Here is a 16155-nt window from a genome sequence, read left to right as displayed (position 1 = left end):
TGTATGTAGGCATTTAATTTGACAACCATTCTCTTTCTTAACCATAACTTTGAACTCTAAGAATACCTCAAATGCCTCTGACTTTGCCTTTAGAAAATAAACCCATGTCATTTTGATGTAATCATCTGTGAATGTGATAAAATATCGACAACCATTTGGGGTAGCATGATCACAAGGTCCCCAAATATCTGAATGAACAATTTCCAAAGGACTTTGGCTAATTCTCCCCCTCTTTGGAAATGGTAAACGAGATTGCTTTCCAAATTGACAAGCTTCACAAACATGATCAAAATTCAATCTGCCAAACTTTGGTAATCCACGTACAATTTGATTTGATTGCATATGCTTTAGTCTTCTAAAATTGACATGACCAATCCTCTTATGCCATAACTCTGCCCAATTATCTTGAGTGGCTGATTTGTTTGCATACATATCGCTGTGTAAACATGGATCTCCAGCTTCCAACGAGAACAAGCGACCTTTCTTTCTTCCACGTGCCAATATCTTGCGTGGTCTGCCTTTGTGAAACTCCTCTATGAAGCAGCCATAACGATTAAAACGGACTTGCAACCCTTGATCTGTCATTTGTCCAACTGATGCTAAATTCTTTGTGATTGAAGGCACATATAGAACATCTCCCAATGTGTTGTATGTCTCGTCTTTTTCTAGCAATGGAACTGAACCAACATGCGTAATCCGATGCATAGTATCATCACTTGTAGTGACAAACTCATCCTCTTCTAACTTCTCTTTTCTGTCGAACCATTCACCATGATATGTCATATGATTTGTGGCACCACTATCTAAATACCAATCATCTGTATGATGTGGCTCCACCATGCTTCCAACAACATGCTCCATAGGAAATAAATGTCCACTCGATCTATTGTCATATATATTTTGATCATGAGGATTGTATCCAGCGAAGTTTCCTCCATGTCTGCCATAACCTCGGCCTCTTCCACCACGATCAAGATTTTGATTTAGCCTCATGTAACACCTTGCTCTACCTTGAAACACAACTATATTTGTTTATAAGTACACTTTCAACAACGAGGGACCTCAGATCATCAAGTTGGATGACGAGTGCTCTACACCTGATTGGTTAACGAGTTAATCTTCTTTACAATTTAGAAAAAAAATGTTGCCTTCTTTCCCTCAGAATAGAAGGGAGAAGATAGAGAGAAGAAGTAGTGATTGAATGTGCCATCATGAGAAGGCATCTTAGATTGGGACCAATGATGTGTGCTACTTGAGGAGCACAAGTTCCAAGGAGGGAATGTTGCGTGGGGTGCTGGCTCATGCCTAAGCAACCTTTTTGTTCTTCTGGCTTGGTATAGCTGCCCTCATCACTATATCACACGGGCATGGTCAAATGGGATCAATGGTGGAGGAGAAAAAGCGACACGCGTCGATTATGGACCGTCAGAGCTGAGGTTGACCCGAATTTACCAATTTTCCCCGAATTTATTAATCGGCCCACATTTACAATATGACATACTCTAATCGCCTATATTTCAACATACGCATGAGGGTGAAGTGGTTAGTGCACATGGATCGTGGTGGGGAGGTCGGGGGTTCGAGACATGGGGTGCGGATCGACCCGAATTTACAAGCCTGCCCGAATTTACCAAACATCCCGAATTTTCCAAATGCGCATCCGACTGCCCAGATCACCTCAGCCGTCGATCCCATTTGAGCATGCCCGTGCGAGATAGTGTGACCAATCAGCCGTCTCGAAAAGCCCGCAGTCTTTGAGATGGGCAGTGTGAACGGTGGTTGTAGGTGATAAGAAGCGTCCCTTACCAGCAAGGTTCGATCGAACTCACACTCGCCCCCGTCAAGCAATTTACCACACAAAATATTATTGGCCACTTGGCCAACTCAGCTGGAGCTCCGTATTGCAGGGGAACGGCTATGGCGTTCCTCTGCTCTTACTCGACATCATGTTTCAGCACTTACCCTGCATTTTCGGCAACGTGTACGCGAGCTCACTCGTACTCAAGGACTGTCTCTTCTACACCCTTTCAAAGGCGAAGGAAAAGGTGGAGAGCTTGCTTGTCCGTGTCCTCCAACAATCCTGTTCTGGACGGTTAGCAGCTACCTCCGTCTTTATTCTCATTTCAAGCTGCTGCATGTTTCAAGCATTTGATTTTTGCAACCTGGATTAGTAGTCCTTCTGGCAACTCTGGTGAGCCCAAGAGTACAAGGTGCACACATGGGTCCTGGGTGAGAAAATGAAAGTGTGAGGTCTTTATACACATGCAAACGTGTGCAGGTTTGGTAGAAACTAGGAAAAGACGAATGACCCATTAGCCAAACTAGCCACAAGCAAATTCTCAAGAATTTGACAAGGCAAAGAATCACATGGGCAACCCATTGTGTATTAGAGGGACCCTTTGCAAGAAGCTAAAAATATGCGCACACAAGAAATAATGTATGCTATATCTCTTCTTCTCTACGGCATGTTTTAGCATGCCAAAAATAGGCTAGGGTATGCACTGCTCTACCTTGCAGGTATAAGGCTGACCGCCCGACAACCAAGGGCTGTGCATGTGCTGAGAAAACCTAAAAGGTAGGGTGAATACCATGTGGAAAGTGAACCTTTGACATCCTGTCTCAGCAAAAGTTGCGGAGGATGTTCGAGGAGATACCATGTTCTTGAAAATGCAGCCAAAAGTATATGAAACTCTGGATGAATACTGGAAAGCCTTGCAACGCTTCGATCTGATGACCAAGGTGCATGGAGGCGATGAATCCATGTGATCCGTTTGAAATGTCAACAAGTAAATAAATTAGGCTATTGGGCATAAATAGTCCAATCAGCTAGATTATCATTATCTTGGGGGATCCAGCCAAGGCATCATAGGAATGGAGAAGAGGATCCCTGTTGGATTGTTTAGATAAGGCGCAAGGGAGGAAGTGGCCAAGCTTCAAAGGTTACACCCTCTATTGTAGATTGACTAGTTTTCTCTTTGATAATTTTCTTTCGATCTCACCATTGTGCACAATAGGCGAACACAGCACCTGACTTGAGAGCCTTGAACAGTCTCCTTGACTAGTATGTGTCGGCCGCTTCTTAGTCCTTTTGTCAATTATCTGCTAAGAGAGTTATCCTCGTCATTGATTGTCTGCACCCTACATCAAACTGGGAACAAGAAGGGTTATGGAAACTGGGAACTGTAAAGCAACGGTAAGGAATGAGAATTGGGGGACGGTAATAGTGGAAGGGGGATGGGGACGGTAATAGTAGGAGATTGGAAAAATAAATTGCCCACAAAGGGCTTAAAATCACCTACAAAATCTTGTGTTGGCCACCGTCTAAATTCGCACTGTGGGCGGGTGCGGTGCTCTAAAATTTTCAACGTCCTAAACGTGGCATTCCGTGTTTCTATGGTATCAGGCGAGAGCAACATCACAAGGGGACATCCAGGGGCCTGTCTTACTAGGGCTATTTATTTAGAAACCACACAACTTCTCCCATGGAATAAAAGTGGAAATGTGACAAAGTACCCAAGGACTAGAAGAACAGATCACACATTGCAGAAAGTTTGGCTGAAAGTCAAATGCCAAACCCTTGCCACAAGCATCATGCTCAAGTGCGTTTAGTGCGATACATTTTATAGCTCAATAGCATGTCTTTGTTCTTGTTTTTTGTAGTGAAGCTCATCAGTTAATTTTTGGTACTATGAATGCTAGTGCTCAGAGTGGCCTCACCTTAGAAGAGAGTCGTTGGCCCTTTTGAATAATTTATCTCGTCATAGTTTTTGGTGCTTGAGCTTTTATGAATTTTTCTGGCTGTATTTCAGAACCAGCAATCATGGAACTTCCATGTCTTCCATTTACTCCTGCTGAGGCAAGGCACTACCTTGACATGTATTTCATTTGTCTTATTTAGTGCATTTACATGAACTTTGTGCAGGTTTTTATACCCACAGCTACCAAAACATTACATTTGTACGAGGCAAGGTTTCTAGCTCTTCTTGATGAGGTAAGGACGAGCCTTTAAAGTGTAGCCATTTAACTTTATTACACATGTTGTATTGTAGATTGTACTCATGGATGCACACACACGTGACATGTGTTTATCTCATGTTTGCAAGGTTGCATAAATTCCATGAATTTATTGGGGTCAAGCCATTATATTCCATTCGAGTACAAATTGGTCATCCAATACTAACATATTGGTTGTTTTACTTTCAAATGCTCGACTTCTAAATTTTGCCATTTTGCCAATTTTTTTTCTGGTTTGACATGCTATGAAAGTGTGACAATTGTGTGACATTTTTTATTATCTAATAATAAGAAATATTTTATGCAGTCTCATTTATTACGTTAATCATTGCATTCTTGCTGTCGTTCTGCAGGCTTTAGGAAAATATAACAACTTATTTGCACATATTGTGATTGAACGTGTTTCTGATGGCGCCGAAGAGGGTGTACTTTCATTTGCCACAAAGTATGGATGCTTGGCTCAAATTGAAAGTGTATGCTCTTTCATCTCTCTGAATGATTGTTTGTACTTCTGTTATGTTTGTGTTTGGTTTCTTGCCTATTTTTCAATCTTACATTTTCTCAACTAGTTTGTTAGAGAAATAAATAGGTTTGACCAAGGATCTCACCATCACGTTATGATTATGGAGGGTTTCAAAAAGTCTTGGAAAGTTCAATCGTGTACATGCTTCATAATCTGTTGAGGATAGTAAAGTTGAGATTGTGCTTCTTGTCATGTGTATGGCAGTAGTGTGTTGATAATACCAAAGATCATGGGACACATAGTAGGTTGTTTCCTTTCAGGGGTCTGTACTTGACATATTCGACAAATATATCTTCTTGTTTGTCGTGTATCATTTGAGCTGGTGCTTCTTCCGTACGATTGTACACTCTCCCCTTAATTTTGAAGTATCACTTGTGTACTTTCATCATGAATCATTGGCAGTGTTGGGCGTGCTGGTGGTCATGCATGCTCTCAATTGTGGTATGTCTAAATGAAGTAGGAAGCATCAAAATGTAATTTTTATTACATATAAATGTTTCTACAATATTAGAATGCAAGTTTGAGGCTCAATATGGGATTTTACTCTAGAGAGAGAGTGAAAGTGTTCTCAAATGGGCCATGAAGCTAGCATGAATGGCAATGCCAAGGCTTGGTAATGCTAGGAGACTTTGAGAACATCTAGAAGCGGGTATGAATTTTTCTAGAGACTCATCATCAAAGAAGATAATCCCCTGAAGGTTAAGGTAGAGGCTTGGTGAGAAGATCTGCAAGATTTTTTGAAGTGGGATAATACTCTGGCTGATGAGCAGCGAAAGATGCAGGGATGACAGGGACTGGCTATGACTACCAGGAGTCTATAGCTGCACTTTCCTTCAAAGGTGAATTCGGGCTCGTCCTGGATTCATTTAGGTATATATATGTTCTTTATAGTGAATTCAGCTCTTCCAAAAATTCCTTAACCAAATCAACTCACTAATTGTTGTACAAGCAACTCCTTTTGCACCATATCGAAAGGGACTGCTGATGATTGCTCCAAGAGCTGGTCAATAGTGTGAACTTAGCTCGGCGAAGAACCTCCTCAACCAAACTAACTCAGCAATTGTTTTACAAGCAACTCCATTCCTGGCATTTTTAGAAGATATCTCCCCTGACTTATCAATCGAGAGATACGTCACCCTAAATGAAAGGATTGGGAAAATGAAAGAACTGGGAATTGGGACCTCTGCATGCCATATTCTGGAAGCTACTTCAAGGAAATTTGGATGAACTGAACAGTGCTATTAAGATATATATGATGACGAATATTTGCAGAGAATTGTTATAATCACCATGTGTCATAAGTGAACTTGCGGAAGATATCTAATGAACACCTTCCAAAGTGAGAGTGACAACTACTGTTGATTTTCCTGTGGCTTGAACACCTCTCGAGCAATACCACCCCACTCTTAGGGGAATCAAGAACAAAATCAGGCAGAAATATGCTTGCAACAATACCGAGACTGCTGTTCATATAATGGTTAGGAGACCCTACTACCAAGTGGCGTAGGAGAAGAACAAAGACTATAGGAAGCCACCAAATAACCTCAAACCTTGCCCATGGTACATCTATTCTCCCCTCAAGTTGGTAATGAAGCAAAAAGCAAAGCCAAGTGCTAAAAAGTGGAAACTATACTTGCACAAAGAGTTCGACAACAAAGCTCTTGAAAAGAAGACAAGCCAGTTGATAAAAAGCATAAAGCACTTTCCGAAGAAAAGAAAATCAGCGAATTACATTGGTTATTTGGGCCAGAAATCGACTTTCGAAGTGGCTACTAGATCCAAGAAGTGTGTTCGCTTTGTTGATGATCCCGATTTTTCTTCGTCTTCATACATTTCCTCTTCCTCTAGTTCAAGTGAGGATGAGAAACGACGGAAGAAGCGGAGAAAGAACAGGAAAAGCAAGAAGAGCAGATCCAAGCAAAAGTCTAGAAGGCATAGGAAGCAATCCAGCAGTTTAGAGGAGGAGACCTCGTCCTCTTCGGATAGTTCAGATAGTGAGAAAAAGAGAGAGAAGATCAAGGAGCTCAAGGATGGGGGTCAAGCAGTCAAGTTTGACATGTATTCAGGCTACAAGGAAACCCATTGAGCCCTTGCCTTCATACAACAATTTGACATTGCCGTTTCAGGAGGTAGTCTCTTAGAAAAGTCCAAGGGACGCAGGGCGGCGTCTTATGTGAAAGGTAAGACCCAGACATGGTGGTCAACTTTGCTGTTGCACAAAGAAGCACCTAAGAAGTGGATAAAATTCAAGCAAAATTGGAGAGAGAGATACGCTCGCTACTGCTGCATCGTATGCCCACCTGCTTCGTTCGCCATCGCCAGCAACGCCCCCCCCCCTCCCCCCCCCCCCCCTGTTGCGCTCACCCCTCCCCTCCTCGTCGCCTTGCTCTCCTCACTTTGTGCTGCCCACAGCCCCCGCCCTTGCTGCCCTCCTCCCTCGCTGCCTTTCCCCGCCGCCCACCCAGCTTCCCCTCCCCTCCTCCACATCACAAGTCCCCCCCCCCCCCCCCCCCCCCCCCCCCCGCGCTTTTTTTTTCAGTCTCCTAGTGGGACTCGCCGGTAGCTCCCCCCCCTCCCCTGGTCCACCCCCTCCCACTAGCCCCTCTGCTTCCACATCTCCTCCCGCTCCTATCCCACAGCCAGCGGCCCATGGGGCAGGACCTTTCTCGGTTGCTAGGAGATCTCTTGGCAGCTCATTTTCCACGAGTCGCTTGGCGAGAGGGACAACCTTTCTTGCGAACCTCCCTTCTGGTGCAGACGTCTCCCTTTGCAGCAGTTTGCACACGAGAGATACCTGACAGCATGAGGGAGGGCTTGATCTACCTCATTCCCAAGGAGGGTGTTTCCTTGGATGCGATTCGGCAGTGGCGGCCCATCACCATCCTCAACTCAGCTTACGAAAGTCTAGCCAAGGCTCTGAGTTTGAGGATTAAGCCACTTCTAGAGAGCATTATACATGGGACCCAGAGAGGTTTTGTCAAGGAGCGCAGTATCCTTGACAACATCTTCACTTTTTGGGAGGTGTCTTCCCTCGCGCACCTCCAAGGTGATGATGTGGAACTTCTTCTCGATTTTGAGAAGGCTTACGACAAAGTTGACTGGGACTTCTTGGAGGGCACTCTACGCAGGATGGGTTTCTCAGATGCTTGGATCAGAGACAAGTCAGCTCTCTACAGACGTCAGGTGCTTTTGGCAAGAGGTAGAGGGGACCGGTTCATGCTCACACGCTCGGTCAGACAGGGTTGCCCTCTAGCTCCCTTCCTCTTTTTGTTCTATGCTGAGGCGATGAGCAGATTTTGGTTTGAGAGCAGGTTGGTCCGTGTGGCTTAGCGCTCCCTATTCGGGGCGATTGGCTACTGGATGCTGAGTTTGCCGACGATTCAACTTTGTACTTGGAGGGCCAGGAGGCCAACCTGCATAGGTGTGAGCAGGCTCTAGAGAGTTTTGTTGTGCATTAGGCGCACAGATCAACTGGAGGAAGGCAGCGGCTTTCTGGGTTGGTAGTGCTCCTACGCTTGATTGGTTGCCAGGTGAGGGTTTTAGATGGATTCAGGTTGGGCTACTTGGGATATCAGGTTGGCTCGAACTTGTCTCTTGAGCAGCAGATTGCTCCGCTCCTCCTGTCCATTAGGAGGAGGTTGCTACATTGAAGTTCGGCACGACTCTCTTTGGCAGGCAAAGTTGTAGTGGCCTACCGGGTGTTGTTGGCTACTATGTGGTACATTACATCTTGTTGGATGTTTTCGAGCTCCTGCATCAGCCAGTTAGAGAGGTTGATCACGAACTTTCTTTGGTCAGAGCACGATACCCAGCTAGCGCGAGCCAAAGTAGCCTGAGAGGTCATCACTCTACCATGTTCTCAGGGGGGTTTGGGGATCATAGATCCAACATAGTAGAGCAGAGCCCTTCTTGGGAAGTTTGTTGTCAGAGGACTGCTTCCAAGGGAGGAGCCCTGGAAGGAGTTTTTGCTTCAGCGGCTTAGAGCTCGAGTGCCTCATGCAGGAGGCCTTGGAGACCTTCCATCAGATGGATCTTTACAGAAATGCACAGAGTTAGTCTGAGCAGGAGATTGGAGGATCGTTTTGTTGTGAGCCTGCTTTGCTCTTGGGATCAGCTGTAGAGTGGCTTGGAGCAGCACTAGCCCACTTGCATGGAGGAGCGCTTGAGACAACCCCTTGTTTGGAACCCCATGGTCAGCACTCAGAGAGGCCACTTGGTTGGTAGTAGGCCTCATGTTTCTTGGGGTCCCATGGCAGAGGGTCCAACATGCACTCTAGGCGACTGGCTTCAATTCTCAGGTTTGCCAGAGGAGATACAGAGAAGGGTGCTGAGCATATGTCTGGACATCACAGAGGCTTTACCAGCTAAGTGGCTCACTCCTCTAAAGACGGTAGCTCTTAGATGGATGGGGGCCTTCACGCGACTGGAGGTTCTCATTGCAGTTCGAGCTTGCTCACAGATTGCTGGAGATTGTACCCTCCATGTTCTTCGAGATCCAGGGCGAGGGTCGACTACACAGAGTCTCAGTAGAGGCTCCACAGGTTGCAAAGTGCTGCTTTCAGAGGATATGAGTAGTGGGCATGTGTGGGAGGACTTGTGTCATAGATTCTGACCCAGCAGCTCTTGAGACAGGCCATTGGAGGCTTTGGTCTTGGGAGAGCTGCCCTCTGGCACGAGTGCAATAGGATCCTAGAGAGTGGTTTTGGAGGGGCCCTTTCTCTTCCGCCGACCACCCAAGGGTCCCTTTCTTTCAGTACAGTGTTCAACTGGGGCGTCACATACTGGCAGCACGGAGAGAGGCTCGTCCTGTTGCAGCACTTCATTGGCAGGAGGAGGGTCTCATAGCTGACTTCTTGTCAGCTGTGAGACTTCTTGTCAGCCTTTTGGGCGAGGTTGTGGGACTCCGGACAACCGCGGTGAGTCACTTTGTTCTAGTGGCTAGTTGCACACAGAGCTACAACAGTGAGGATCTAGCTAGTACATAGTGGCCTTTCGGCAGCATGCGCAGCTTGTGACCATCCTTTAGCGTCACTGTCTGTGGGACTGCCCTGTGGCACGGCAGGTTTGGCTTCGGGTCCTTCGACTGATGCTAGCTCTTTTCACAGCGCGACAGTACACTTGGGGGGCAGCTGCTTGGTCCACCCTCACTGGCCTTGCATTGCAGTTTGAGCTATCTTTCACCAGCATGATGATAGTGATATAGGGGGGTCGACCTACACACCAGCCTGCTACAGAGCTTACCTCATAGGAGTGATGCAGTGAGAGAGAGGTGTGTTGGGAGCTCGTATGTGGCCTGACACTCTTGTTCATTTGGCGGGCCCGTTGCTTCCGCATCTTCGAGGCTCGCCTTGTCCCACCAACGGAGACTGCTCGAGACTTTTGGATCAACATTTGATCCATACTCTTAGGAGACAGTTTGAGAGACTTCAAGGCAGCTCCGACCACATGCGGGAGCGCAGAGAGGTGTTCCTACAACTCTGGCGCCCTGGGCCTTTCTTCACCATGGTTTGGGGTGAGCCCAGATGGCACTATCGTCCACCTGTGTGGCTTTTCCCACCTCCCATTTCTTGATTTAACCTCATTGTACATATGCTGTTTTCATTGGGAGAGTCTCCCCTTTTGGTTGATGTAGCCCTCTCTAGCAGAGGTGGTTGTAGCCCTATGGGCAGTTTTAGTAAGTAATGGAAGGATCTTTTTCTTGGAAAAAGAATTGAAGCAAAATTTTCCTTCATCTTGGTTAACGGAAGAATATGAAGAAGATGTCATCAAGGCTTTGCATCATCTAAGAATGAGAAAGGAAGACACTTTGGTTGACTATTGTCAGAGGTTTTGGGATATTATAATGTCCTTGTTTCAGAGGATCACCCTGAAAGACCAAATGAGCGGTTTTGCTATGGATTGCCAAAAGAGATATGACGGTATTGTTTGAAGCAAAAGTCGGAATCCATTTAGAGTCTTATGGACATGCCAAGGAAAGTTTTAATATGCATGCCGGCTCATTGACCTATCCTATGGACAAGCTAGTGTCTACCTCAACGGGGCAAGAGTCTTCCAAAGGAAAGGAGAACGAGAAGAAGAAATCCACAGGGCCCAACTTGACAGAAGAGCATTGTGTTGAGTACATCCAAAGAGGGCAAGTGTTATGGCTGTGGTGAGCAGGGACATGTCTTCTAGCAATGTTCTAAGAAAGAACCGGGGAAACCAGCTGATAGTTCACTAGAGACTTCCCAAGAAGCAAGGGGATTTGCTGATATTTTATGAGATATATCGGAAGATTCAGATTGATGTGTCAGTGGACAGGGGAGGCCAGAGCAACAACCATTATGTCCTAGGGCACAAGAATCAGAATTGGAAAGGTAAGCTAGGTCCACTGATAATTCAGTAAAAGGTAGGATTTTCAGGCTCTCGATGCAAAGTGGATGGGGAAGAGAACCTGTTTTACAGGCTTGGACACTCAAAGCGAGAAATTAATAGCAATACATGAAGAAAAATTGCAAAGTCACTGAACTTGAAGAGAGAGACAGAGAGTAGAAAATAGTTGATACGGAACTTCGGAGTTCTGTCCCCAGATGCATTGCCCCAAAGACTGGCACCCCTTTCGGTTTTTCCTATATTGCTTCGCAAAGGTACAACTCCTCGAAGGTCCAACTCTCTCTCTGAGACTCTATGTCCAAATGTTCTTCGAGGAGTCGCCCCTTGGGCACTTATTAACGTACAAGGGATGCCCAAAAGCAGAGCCCAAAAGAGTTAGTTCTAGGAGCACTTGATTCCAAAAGCATTTGGACTCAAAAGCTTGTGCCAAAAACTGCCCAAACTGCCCAGTGCTCCATAAGTTGGTAGGGGTTATGTTTTTAATCCCTGACCCCTTAGGTCCCTCAGCCCATCTTCTGGGTTCAGTTCCTCTTATCCCCTTGGCCAGTTCTTTCCAATTGGGCACGCCACATAGTCAGTTTGTTACAAAACCTCGTAGTTTCTCTTCAATTTTGAGTTGTACCTCTAGGATTTTGGATTTTTAGCAGTGTCTATTCCTTAAGTGCACGTCTAATCAGCGGGTTTAATTTGGTGTTGTGCGTGCTGCACAAAAGGGGAGCCACTCCAGTCCTTCGTCATAGATTTCCCAGATTGAATAAAGTCACTAAATTCTCCTTGAGATTTTAGGGATACCAATGGTCTGACAGTATTATGCGAAATGACTTTGTGAAAATATGCACATTGAATGGATTTTTTTCCAGATTGAATTGATTACATGTACTCTTTCATGTGTTTATTGTTAAGAGTAATGTAAAGGAAGATGAAATGTTTGCAACATCTTGTGTGATGAATGATTTGATGAACTTAGTGCATCTAGACATCTGTTAGAGATCAATGAGATCTGGTTGTGATGGCTAAGTGAATGTGATTCTAGTGCATCAAGATTTATATGTGGATGAGATGGCTACACAGAGATCTAGGTGCATCAAGAGTTCACGAGTAGATGAGATGGCTAGATTGAATGATTGAAACACGGTGTTCAATGTGAACTAAGTATGTGATTTGTGAAATGGATGCTTTGTAAAATGTATTGTCTTGTGGGGATGGCCATAGGCATGAAATCTATGAAAGAATATAAATTTGATAGTAACAAGATTTAGTGGATCAAGACATTCATGATTTGTATTTTGGACCCTAGACAAAAACGTGATTGATCACTGGCTGATGTCTTTGTGCAACTACTAGATGCGTGTTGTCACGAGGACGTGGCAACTGCTAACCTTAGTTGTTGGTTTCTTTCCAATGATTTTTGTTTTATTTTTGAGACCCTCTTTTTGAAGTAGCAAACGGTCGAACATTGTATGGCCAATGTGAACGGTAGTTTCACCCGCAGACGGAAAGTGGTCGGCATTGGAATTCGTATAGTAAGAGGATGTCTAGGCTTAGAACAAGATCATGTAGTTCCCCCCGTCGCACTTAGCAAGTTGGTGGATACTAGGAAGTGAACTCAATAAAGGCACAAAGTCAAGGTGGGACTACCAACAGAAAGTATTCGACAGTTGGGCCACATTGCACTTTTGGATGTGGTCCCAATGAGGATAGATGGTCAGATGACCAGTGGGAGCCCAACGGAATCATTTCCTAAAATTTAGGGAACTGCTATTTTGGGCCGTGAAATGTGTTCACGTCATTACCTTTGGTATGACTAGGGGAACATTTTACAACTCTGCTGCGAAGTCAACTGGGCAACCAGTCGGGAGATTTTTAAGTGGCAAACCCGAAACGGGAAATGCTTGTAAATGCACCAAGTGGCAGATTTTCATGAACTTGCCTCTCACAAAAAAGTTGGCGCTGAATTTTAAGCTGAGAGGAGCCTCATTTTGGTTTTTGTCACAGGTTAAGAGCTATGGAGTGCTTTCTTTCCCTCCCATGTACAGTGTGGTGCTAGGAGTGATGCCCTGCAAGCTACACACTGCTCTCTCCCTCCCCTACGTGCAGTTATGTGATGCCCCACAAGAGGGCTCTTCATTTGACTGATGTACAGCTGTGTGGTTTCATGCTTTTGTGCTGAGGCAAGAGCCTCCTTGAGCAGGAACAGGGGTAGCTAGCTGCTACTCCAAAGCAGGCACCGGTGAGGGTCATAACCTCACCGTACAGGTGCAATTTCAGTGCTATGTATGCGCAGAAAATTGACTGTTTTTCAGCCATACGGATGCCAGAACCCTTGGGAATCGTGCCCCAATGGCAGAGGACAGCTAGGGGACTTTTTGGGGCTGAAAACAGAGCAAAAACCAGTAAATACAGCGTGCTGAATTTACTGTTTTTGGGCAGGAATGAGAGGGTATACGCTAGTGGAAGTGAGTTCCAATAGGGGAATTGGTTTCGCGCAAGTTTTGGGGTGGTTATGCTGCCGAAATTTGGCCAAATCAGGTAGTATTTAGCGGGATACAGGTAAAGGATTCCGAGGACTCTACTTTGTAATTTACCCTCAAAGAATAAAGAAATACCGAAAGGGGCGCCAATTTTGGGGCCTATAGGTTGTCAGCGTCTGCTTGGGGCATCCTAGCTTCTGAGCCGTGTGTGTATTCAAGTGTTAATTCCCGTCGTTGGTTTCCTTTGCACGTTCTCTTTGTGTGTGTCTAAAGTAAAGAATTTCGGGTGAAAGCCAAAGCCTACCGCCCCACGGGCCGGTTTCAAGGTTCCGTTGCCGGGACATCAATCACCTTTTCCTCAAGAAGTGAGCCTCGGTTGTTTTGGGTAAAGACACAGAGTACAGGAACGCGGGATTACACTATGGCCGACAAAGGGAAGGGCATTATGGAAGAGGTTTCCTCTTCAAAGGACAGACAGGAAATCCCTATGGTTTTCGAGATTGGCGAGAGCTCACGACCACGTCAGTCTGTACCTCGTGTTAATGTGAATGTCCCTCCAGTAGTACAGGGCTTTATGATTGGGCAACTTGAGGATGATGCGTTTAGGACTCGGTTAGTTGCCGCGGTGAATGTCTAATCGCAGCTGGTGCAGAATCCAAGGTTTATGGAGTTCTTGCAAGCGCCACCAGTGCAACAACAAAATAGGCAACCTACATCGCGTACGCAGCTTGTTGAGGCTCAAGCGTAAGTACTTTATGCGACTCAGCAGGAAAGGGAACACTCGCATGTTGCGGAGTCAGGGGCTCCAAAAGAGGTTCCTCCCGTGCTTGAACAGGTGGTTGTTCCACAGGTTATGCCAGTTTAGCGCCACCTTTCAAAGCTCGCATGCTGTCTTGAATGGACAGGAAACTGGATACTAGGCTATACACCCAGTTTTTCCACCACCCACGGTACATCCTGGGTATTTCGGGGGTGGATCAGTGTTCCAAAGTATGGCTGGTTATGTGCCTGGAAGTCAGCCATACATGCCAGGAACAGTGTTTGGGGGTATGCAAGGCATGATGCCAAACCCCATGTATAGTAGTATCGGCATGCAGCAAGGTTTTCAGTGCAATAGGGCGAGTTTGGGGTGCCAAAGGGTCATTTTGGCATGGCTGGTTTTTCTGGACAGCAGCCAGATATCGCACCTCTGACGCAAAATGTGAATGGCCAAAATGTGCCAATCATACCTACTACAGTGCCCATGTTGCAGACCATTCCTTATGACAACTTGGGGGCACTGGAGAAGCCAAAAGCTTACAAAGAAGGTGGCGCAGCTGTAAAGTTCAGTACTTTCAGTGGCTTTGAAGATAAAGCAAAGGCTCTTACCTTCCTCCAGCAGTTGGATACAGCTTATGTAGGAGGGAAATTTACAGAGGCCTCGAAAGTCAGGAAAGCTGCCACTTTCTTAAAGGACAATGCGCGTACTTGGTGGACGACATTGTTAATGCAAGGACAGCCACCCGCCACTTGGGTTTACTTCAAGCAAATGTTTGCATCTGTTTGGTTGTCAAATGAATTTGAAGCCGACGTCATGACCAGCTTACTTCGGCTACATGCAAGAGCTTGTTGGAGTACAATCGGAGGTTTTGTAAAGCATTACTCTCAGTGACCTCCTACAGATTTGTACCATTGATAGAGCAGATAGAGAAGTATTGTTGTGGGCTACCTAAAGGGCTTCACGATTACTGTACTAAGAACAGAGTGGCTACCCTCACTCAGCTTATGGGAGTTGCGAACACTGGTCTTGCCTTGTTGAAAGGAGAGGACAGTGGGTTTCCGAGCAATGAGAAAGGAGGGCAGCAAAAGAAAGATTCCGCGAAGAAGCCCTTTGTGAAAACGGCTCCTGATGCGTCACAGGGGTCATAAAAGGCCACCAAAGACAAGGATTCAGTTGGGACTTCCGGAGCGCAGGCAAAGAAACAGAAAAGGAAGCCTTTTGTGCGCAAGTCGCTCGAGGAAAAGAAGGTCCTAATGGCTGAAAACAAATGCTTTATATGCGAGCAGCCTGGTCACTTTGCTACCAATTGTCCACAAAGGAAAAGACCAGCTGACTCAGATGATAAAGAAGACCAAAAAGGCAAGAAGCCTAAACCCACGGCAGGTTTGGTGCCAGACATGGTGGGTGACAGGCCCAGTACAGATGCCAGTGAGTTATGCAGGACATGGGGTAAAGTTAGGGATCAGACAACACTCATCTTCTTTGATCCAGGTGCCAAAGCCAACTTTATCTCACTAGAGTTAGCTATGAAGCTGGGCATCAGAGCTGAAGAGATGGGGTACACAGTACAAGCAGGGTTGGCATGTCCTGGCCACTCAAAGTGTGTTACTCCCATCATTGGAAAGCTGCGTTTGCATATTCAGTCGTATATGGACACAGAAGAGTTCTACATCATGCCGCTGGAAGGATGTGATGCCTTGTTGGGGATCCCGTGGATGTTCCGAGTGCATGGAGTCTCGGATGCCTACAACAAAAAGATCACTGTACAGCATAGGGGCAAAACTCACATCTTGGATGTAAAGCTTAAAGGAGAGTTAGTCCCTATTGTATCTGCTTCTGCTATCACTTCTGTAATAAGGAATCATCTTTCTGTGTACTTGATTTTTGCACGTGATGTCTTAGATAGTGATCAGTCAAATTTATTTGTGTTAGATAAAGAAAGGTCAACATTTTTGCAAAAGTTTAGTGATTGTTTTTCTGATTCATTACCGTCGCAATTGCCGCCTGAGAGACCT

The 16155-nt window shown here is 45.6% G+C and overlaps 1 protein-coding gene across 1 annotated transcript in view; it reads left to right on the top strand.

Moving 5' to 3' along the window:
* Window positions 1-1837: 1837 nt before the first annotated feature.
* The window catches only part of LOC147465787 (ATP-dependent protease La (LON) domain protein), a 40849-nt gene continuing 26531 nt past the window's right edge, over window positions 1838-16155 (top strand). The window contains exons 1-4 of the mRNA XM_086521848.1: window positions 1838-2092; window positions 3810-3856; window positions 3923-3991; window positions 4368-4487. Of these exons, the coding sequence (XP_086377974.1) occupies window positions 1918-2092; window positions 3810-3856; window positions 3923-3991; window positions 4368-4487 (411 nt within the window). The 5' untranslated portion in view covers window positions 1838-1917. The remainder of the gene's footprint in view (window positions 2093-3809; window positions 3857-3922; window positions 3992-4367; window positions 4488-16155) is intronic.

The sequence above is a fragment of the Adiantum capillus-veneris genome, chromosome 1 (assembly GCF_014529385.1).
Source record: "Adiantum capillus-veneris isolate H3 chromosome 1, ASM1452938v2, whole genome shotgun sequence".
In the NCBI taxonomy this organism is placed as follows: domain Eukaryota; kingdom Viridiplantae; phylum Streptophyta; class Polypodiopsida; order Polypodiales; family Pteridaceae; genus Adiantum; species Adiantum capillus-veneris.
This window is presented reverse-complemented; position numbering and strand designations above follow the sequence as displayed.